This window comes from Choloepus didactylus, chromosome 8 (assembly GCF_015220235.1).
Source record: "Choloepus didactylus isolate mChoDid1 chromosome 8, mChoDid1.pri, whole genome shotgun sequence".
NCBI classification, from domain to species: domain Eukaryota; kingdom Metazoa; phylum Chordata; class Mammalia; order Pilosa; family Megalonychidae; genus Choloepus; species Choloepus didactylus.
The window spans coordinates 61919199-61927828 of record NC_051314.1 but is presented as its reverse complement, the minus strand read 5'-3'; the positions used below and the strand labels follow the sequence as shown (position 1 = coordinate 61927828).

Sequence of the window (8630 nt, the reverse complement as noted above, 5' to 3'; positions counted from 1 at the left end):
CAGGAACTCCCAGGGTTCAGATTTATTTAGCTGATTTAATCTTGGATCTTTGGGAGACTAGGTTAGGGGCATATTTCAAACACTGTCAATATTTTCCTCCTAACAATTATCATAGTTTCTTTTTCCCCCTGCAATTGTTCCACTCCTAATGAGCCTCTCTTCTTTCTATTTGAGTAGTTCTTTTGACTGCCTGCTAAAATGACAGGCATGTGTTATACCCATTCACAGAAAAATGTATATAAAATAACTTTAAGAAAAAGATGAATACAAAATAGTGAATACATGCAAGACAAATTCCTGAAAATGAATGTTTATCAAAGATCAGGGCTCATTTTAAGCACCACTAAATATTCGTTAGGTGTTTTTTAATTTATAGCTGCCTAAGTTCGTAATAAAATAGAAGAAACAAGTTTGCGACACAACGCATCTTTCCAGTTCTTCCTGAGCCACTACTTTAAGCAATGCCATGTCATCATTTTCTTGCTGGTAATTCTTAGGCCACTATGCTATCAATCATCACAAAAGCATTTTAATGTAAATGTACCAATAAACAATTCTTGCTTTCCACATAGCTCAAAGGGTGGAGACCCCAAATCATTGGGAGAAGAAGGAAGTTAACAGACGTTAAATACTGGGATCATCTTGCTCTACTCAGCCTGGACGTCTGGCTTCCCAGTCAACATGAAGGCTCTCCTTGTTCTGGGGCTTCTCCTCCTTTCTGTCACTGTCCAGGGCAAGAAGTTTGAAAGGTGTGAATTCGCCAGAACTGCAAAAAAATTTGGAATGGCTGGCTTCAAGGGAATCAGCCTGGCAAACTGTAAGTCTGCTCTTCTTCATACTTCCAGGTAGCTATCCAGAGGAGGGAAAAATTAGTAAGAGAGGAGGACAATAAAAAGGACCTTTGAGTGAATGGACTTTTTTTTATTTCTTTGAGGCTTTTTGTTCTTACAACGGTGTCGCAGCCCAAGAGGGCCATGCCAGTCCAAAGGCCAAAGAAGACAATGAGCATTTTCTGATACATGAACTTTTATTCAGGGCTTACTTACAGGGTGAGAAGTTGTGGAGAGATCATGATGGCTCGCTCAGGTCGGGGAGGCTCTGCATTCGCAGGGAAGACGACCGAGCGATGCAAAAAGGACAGGAAGCCTTTTATAAGGGTTTAAGACAAAGGCCTTCCTAAGGGTGGGGGAAGCATAGATGCAGGAACAGATTACTTTGACCTGGAGGTGGTGCAGGAAGGACTAGAATAACACTTGAACAATTATATTTTGCTCTTTTTGTGAGACTAAGAGCCTCTTACTTCCTGCCTGCTTGCATAAAGTTACATTTTAAGGTCAATTTAACCTTTTTTTTTCCTTACTGGCTTAGAAAGACAATAGGTTAAACATTTAGCTGCCTAGGTCATGCAGACTGCTGTGCACCAAAGATCTGTAGGCCTGTTTTTCTCAGGCCACGGGTTGCCACAAACAGTTAAAAACATCAATTTGATCTTGTATAGTCAGAGATACCAGATTCAGGGATAAGCCCATGGAAAGGCAAAATTCTTACCATTCTTAGTAGGACCTGCTGTTCTCTTCTGGTTCCACTGAATTTGCCGTGTGCCTCAGACTCAATGGCACACATAAACTGAGCTAAAAGATACATTGGAGGACCTGGAATATCTCTGTCAAGTCCTCCATGTTTGACTCCAGACATTTCCCGTTGGGACTCAGGGTCTGAGAACTTAGAGTGAAACATACTTTTTTTTTTAATTCCCCTGCCATGGCATGGAATTTTTAACAGTAAAGGTTTAAAAATTATATTGAACTCCCCATGTAAAGGGCAGAGTAGGAACCAATTTCCCTTCAGTAACTGTGTTATTTAAGAATCTCTGAAAATGAACGTGAAATGACATTTTATTATTCTTGTTCACCTTGCTGGATTAACTATTTTTCATTTTCTTCCACACAGTCAAGATGTGCCCCAGTAAAAGTCACTTTATAATTTAGTCCATATGTATCAACATAATCAAGTACTCATCAGACTGAATTGAAACATGTCCCCTGAATTCCTATTTTTGGATGAATGAGTGGACAGATGAAATATTCTTTCCTATTATTTAACTCTTGTCTTCCATATTCTACCTTTAGCAATTCTAAGAAACTTCCTTTCTGTCAGAAAATCCTCATTTCTTATAATCAAAAGTTTTTCCTATCAACCTAAGTATCAACTATGAATGTATAAAATCCACTCAACAGCCTGCTTGATTTTTCTACTCTAGGGATGGGGGAAAGGTAAAAGCAATAGGAGAAATATCCATTTAAATATTTTTAAAAAGTATTTTATCTTTCTTCATTAGTGTTAGAAGGTGATTTGCATCACACGAGGATTCTCTTAGGGGCACTATAACTCGTAAGTGTTACAAAGTTTTGCAAGTTGAATACATCTTTAGCCTTATAAAATAAATCATTAGTAAAGTAGAATTAGCCTACTAAACAGATTTTGGTATAGAGTATAATGATTTGTTGTTGTGTACTTATTACTAAAAATAAATTCTTTTCAGGGGTGTGTTTGGTCCAATGGGAGAGTGATTATAACACAAAAGCTACAAACTACAATCCTGGAGACAAGAGCACCGATTATGGAATTTTTCAGATCAATAGCCACTACTGGTGTAATGATGGCAAAACCCCAGGAGCAGTTAACACCTGCGGTATACCCTGCAGCGGTAAGACACAATAATGTGTGAGTGATGGCACAGGACCCATGGGTTATATTACAAGAATAGAGACTCCACACAAAGATAAAAAGCCTGCAAGGGTTCATCAGGCACCTAGAAAAACTCCATCTCAGGTTCTAGATACTTGGTATTATCTGCCTCATGATTCCATAAGTAAGAAATTAAAGGATGGGGTCATAAAAGTTTGGTGTTTTTTAATGTGTAAAAGTTTTTGAAATGGCCCATTAATTTATTGTAAATGGTCTTATTCATGCTCATCAATAGCAATGTTCATCTTTCCATTTCCTTTGTGGGATTTAGGGATAATTTGTTATTGCGGTCCTTTTTAGTAGGTTTTTACATTTTATTATGAAATGTTCTAAATACACAGAAAGTTATATAATAATATATAGTTGTATAATAAACAGTCATATGACCATCAAGTATTTTAAATATTTCTTAATATTTTGCCATATTTGCTTCATATATATATATGTGTGTGTATATTTATATACACACAGGCACATGTACATATTTGCCTCAGGATTTTAAAGTGAATTAAAAACATTATGACATATCATTCTAAATTGTTTAGTTTGCTTCTCCAAAACTACAGTTCCTAAATAGCATCAACACACCTATTTTAATTTATGGATTTATTTATTTCGGGTGTATCAAAGAGATTATTGAACTCATATAAAAATAGAAATAACATGTGGAATCTATAGTGTATAGAATACTGGATAAGTATTGCAAACTTAATTTGTTATACTTTTAAATGATAAATTCCTAATCAGAAGATAAGTCTTTGTATATTCTCTTTATCTAAATCCAGATAATTTAATTTTTAAATACTTTGTGTTATATAATCATCTGTGTTCACTGAACAAAAATCAGAAAATACACATGAGAAAAAAACATCCACAATCTTACTACCAGAGACTTATAACCACTTATAATTCCAGTATATATAACAATCATGCATATGTATATAAAGCTATATCATACATATTTGCTGTACACACATACAAAATGTAAAAAAAAAGTATGCTTTTACAAAAATGAAATTGTATCGTATACAGTGTTGTACAATTTGCTTTCTTTTGCCTCACAATTAATTCTATGTCAACAAATACAGATCTGTCCATGTTATCATTTTAGAAGGATGACTAGAATTCCATTATGTGAATATTCCATAATTTATGACCCATTCCTACAGTTATGCACTTAGGTTTCTTCCCATTTTTCCCCTTTATAAATTTCTATGAAAAGCCTTGATTATACATCTTTGGGTTTATTTCTTATTATTATTTTTAGTATAAATTCCTAAAAGGCAATTGCTGAGTAAAAAATTTCTAGTCAAGTTTGTTTTTTTACAGCCTCTAGTACAAGGAGTACCTTCTATCATATTAGTTAATAATTCCAGAACTTCCAATAACTTCTTTAAATAATAATCAGAATACTTTATTTCATGCCCAATGGGATGGAATGAAGGAAACATTTTCCCCCATATTCATACAGATTTGGAGTCTTGGAAAATATTTTCCTAGTATTTCTCCCTCAGCCTAATAAAGTAAAGCTGACTAAACCTAAACATATAATAAAATTTCTAAGAGAGTTGTTTTCCTTCCTCACTGTGTCTTTCCCAGTTTTGCTGCAAGATGACCTCACACCAGCTGTGAAGTGTGCAAAGAAGATTGTCAGTTCACAAGGCATTAGAGCATGGTATGTTTTCCAGATACAAAATTGTTTCTCCCTAGTGCTGATATGTGCAGTGAGACAGATTTTCAAAGCCCAAATGATGATACTGAGAACTGATAATTGCAATTTTAGATTTATACTAAACAATGTATTGATCCTTGAGGAAACAATCTATCTTAATTGATTCAGAATCTTATTTTCCTTACCAATTTATTTTAAAGATTTCTAGAGTTTTTAAGCTTTTCCACACTGTACCTTATCATATCTTGGAATTACTTTTAGAACAAGGAAATGTGAGTGCATATTGTGGTTATTGTTGTGGAGAGTGCACAATTCAACAGATATGTTCAGCATCCTGGTATGCCAGTGAGGGCTCTGAGGAGGAGTGGAGTCCTTTGTATTCATAGCTCACGTATAAAAAACTATGCCTGGATCTATCTATAGCTTAAGCCTTATTGATTGATAAAATATTTAATTCTCCCAAAGGATTTGAAGTATGCATATTACAATGCAGATATTTTAGCCTTTTTTGTTGTTTGTTTCACCTTTCTCTGCAGGGTGGCATGGAAAACCCACTGTCAGAACAAAGATGTCTCTCAGTATGTTCGAGGTTGTGGAGTTTAACTGCAGAGTTTTCATTCTGCATCTGCTTTTGCCTCTTTTCCACATAAGGGAGTAGTTAAGTGACAGGTCACACAACCATTTTTCCCCCTGGAAACAAATAACATATGTACAAAAAGAAAAGCAAAATATGGTCAGTCTTTTCAAGATTTACGTTTACTAATGTATTCTCTATTGCATATAAAGCTTACAACTTTTTTCAGGTTGTTAATAGAACTAAATGCTATTGAAAATTATCAAAAATCTTGGTTATCAAATACATCTCCAATATATTCATTTCTTAATCAAAGAAATAACCTAGGATTAATCTTGAATAATACAGGTATTCCCCAATATTTGGTAAAATGTAACAAAGACTATCATAAAACAAATTGTTCTTAGGCAAAACCCCAGCTGTATAGGCATCTGATGCCTTCATTTGTTCAGTCATCTTCAAAGCAGTGAAGATGAGGACTCCTTGCTGGGCAATATAACATTTTTAGAAGAAAAGATTGCCAAATGGTAAAAGTGGGGATGGCATGAATTAAGAATTTGGTTTTCATAAAGTGTGTGACCTTTAGTTTAAATATTTTCTTAACTATCTTGATTATATACTGCTATAAAAGAAGACACAATTTATATATCAATCTATAATAGGCCATTAAGAACCCTCTTTTGCATCTTGCTGATCATGAAGGAAAGCAAAGACCATTAGATAAGTGTTGCTATTCCTTCATTTTATTAATGATTTAGATTCAGGCATCATGACCAAGCCATGAGACAGATGAATTTGCAAATATTAAAATAATGACTAATTAACTATAGGTGTGAAATTATGCATGTTGTAAAAAGAACAAACATTAAAGGCTTTGCAACTCATACCTTTTCCTTCGTATTCTTTGAATACTTATTGCTTTCCAGCCCAAGATGTTCGAAAGCTTCTTTCTGTTCTTTCTCTGCTCCATTCCCAGAATGAGTCATTTCTCCCAGGAGCCCAGGTTCCCCTTAGTGGATAGTGGTATTTAAAAAACAAGATCAAGTCATTAAGGTATCATTATTCCCAGGTTCTATCAGTGGACAGAGCTACAGGATAGTTGCACTTACACTATATTTATTTCTATGTTAATTTATACTGGAAGTCATGAATTCACACCAATACCTCCAATTCCAATCCCACATCACAGTGTCATTTCAGTTTTCTGCCTTTCCATATTGGTAACTCCCTTCCCTGATAGTGAGAAACTTGGAACCAATTGTCCTTAATATTCTTAAAATGTGCCTTTATACATTTGATCCCCTTGCCTGTATTTTACCAATAGTCCAACACAAACACGTCATGGAAGAAAAATGTCTTCATCTCACTCAGGCTCTGATACTCCCCATGGGACTATCTCCTCCTCTTCCCACCCACACCTCGATGCCCTCCTGACTGTTATACAGCTGATACACCATGCTGGGCCACTGTCCTTACAGGAAGGAAGGCAGAACTTAAAGAACCCATATCCCAAACACCTAAGACAGTACTTTGAACATGATACACACTCAATAAATATTGGTTGATTGGATGAATCTCATGTTGACTCTTTAGTATATTCCATGTTGACCATTCCAAGACTTCAATGTCTTCAAGCCCACATCATCCCATAAGGGCATTTTCTGTGGTTCCAAGGCTCAGACCTCAAGTCTATGTGAATGTAGTGGCACAGAGCAGCTATGGGTCAGAGCAGGGAAGAAGGCAGCAGTGAGGACCCAACACAGGAATAGCTTAAGTTTGGGAACCATCCGCACAAGAAGAAACCCAGAAAGTTGGGGCAGCATTCACGGAGGGGAATGAAGTATGGATGAAGCTAGGGAGTAGAGACTTGGATGACAACTGAAAGCACAGATGTGTCATATCTAGACGAGCCAAGGTGGTCTAAGAACTCAGGCCCGAGGAAACAGCCAGATCTAGCCAAACTGAGTGCAAGGTGGCCGCAGTGGGAAAGCAATGTTTATTGGATATTTGCATAGTGTTTTTTTGTTTTGTTTTTTTTTTACTTTTTATTTTGAAATAAATTCAAACTTACAGGACAGTTGCAAAAACAATACAAATCCCATACACAGAACTCCAGCACACCCCAACCCTCCTCCACTGATACCCAGATCCACCAACTCTTAACATTTTGCCACTTGACCATTTCTTTCTTTCCCTCCCTCCCTATCATCCATCATCTATTGCTCTGTCTCCCGAACATATGAGAGCAAGCTGCACACATCCTTGAACAAATAATATAATTCACATATACATTTCCTATGAACAAGAATATTCATTTATGCAATCACCTTAAATGTAGTTAAGAAGTTCAAGAAATTTAACATTGATATAAAGCTTACATTCTATATTTCATTTTTTTCTTGTGTCCCAATTGTGTCCTTTTGAGCCTTTTCTCCTCCATTCCCAGATCCCATCCAGGATCATCTTTGGCATTTAATCGTCACTATCTATCCAGACTGTCTTTTTTTTTTCAATTGTGGAAACATATATACAGCATAAATCCTCCCATTCCAGCCCCCCTCCCCCAAGCATTCCATTTAGTGGAATTAATCACATTCACAATGTTGCAATGCTATCACCTTCCCACCATCTATTACTAGAAATTTCCCTTCACCCCATACAGAAACCCTACACTCATCTCTTGTTAACTCCCCATTGCCTCTTCCCCCACTTCTTGGAACCCATACTCTTCATCTCTATGATCATATTCTCTGATACTTTCTTTGTGTTTACTGTGGGGCTTAAATTTAACATCCTAAATCTATAACAATCTTGTTTCATTTGATACCAACTTAACTTCAATAGGACACATAAACTATGTTCCTATACTACTCCACTCCCCCACCTTTATGTAGTTCTTGTCAAAAATTACATATTTTACATTGAGTCCAAAACTGCTGACTTATCATTACACTTTATGTATTTTAGATCCTGTAGGTAGTAAATAGTGAAGTCACAAATCAAAAATACAGTAGTATTGGTATTTATATTTGCCATGTGATCTTTACTGGAAATCTTTATTTCTTCATGTGGTTTCAGTCAATTGTTTAGTGTCCCTTCCTTTCAACCTGCACAATTCCCTTTAGCATTTCTTATAGGACTGATCTACTGGTGATGCAGTCCCTCTGCTTTTGATTATCCAGGAATGTTTTCATCTCCCCCTCATTTTTAACCTCCAGGTGCTTGTGAATTTTCTAAGTCTTTGATGGTTATTGACTTCTAATTGTATTCCATTGTGGTCAGAGAATGTGCTTTGAATAATTTCAATTTTTTTAAATTTATTGAGGCTTGTTTTATGTCCCAGCATATGGTCTATTGTGGAGAAAGTTCCATGGTCATTAAAGAAGAATGTGTATCCTGGTGATTTGGGATGTAATGTTCTATGTAAGTATATTAAATCAAATTCATTTATCAGATTGTTTAGGTTTTCAGTTTCCTTATTGGTCTTTTGTCTTGTTGATCTATCTATAAAGAGAGTGATGTGTTGAAGTCTCCCACAGTTATTGTGGAAACATCCATTGCTTCCTTTAGTTTTGCCAGTATTTGTCTCATGTATTTTTTGGCACCATGATTGGGTGCATAAACATTTATGATTTT

The 8630-nt window shown here is 35.7% G+C and overlaps 1 protein-coding gene across 1 annotated transcript; it reads left to right on the top strand.

Annotated features, from left to right (window-relative positions):
• Positions 1–618: 618 nt before the first annotated feature.
• Positions 619–5148, top strand: LOC119541881 (lysozyme C-like). The gene is made up of 4 exons (XM_037846212.1): positions 619–817; positions 2543–2707; positions 4348–4423; positions 4957–5148. Exons 1-4 carry the CDS (start codon positions 682–684, stop codon positions 5021–5023), a joined length of 444 nt encoding a protein of 147 aa, XP_037702140.1. The 5' UTR covers positions 619–681; the 3' UTR covers positions 5024–5148.
• The last annotated feature ends 3482 nt before the right edge of the window (positions 5149–8630 follow it).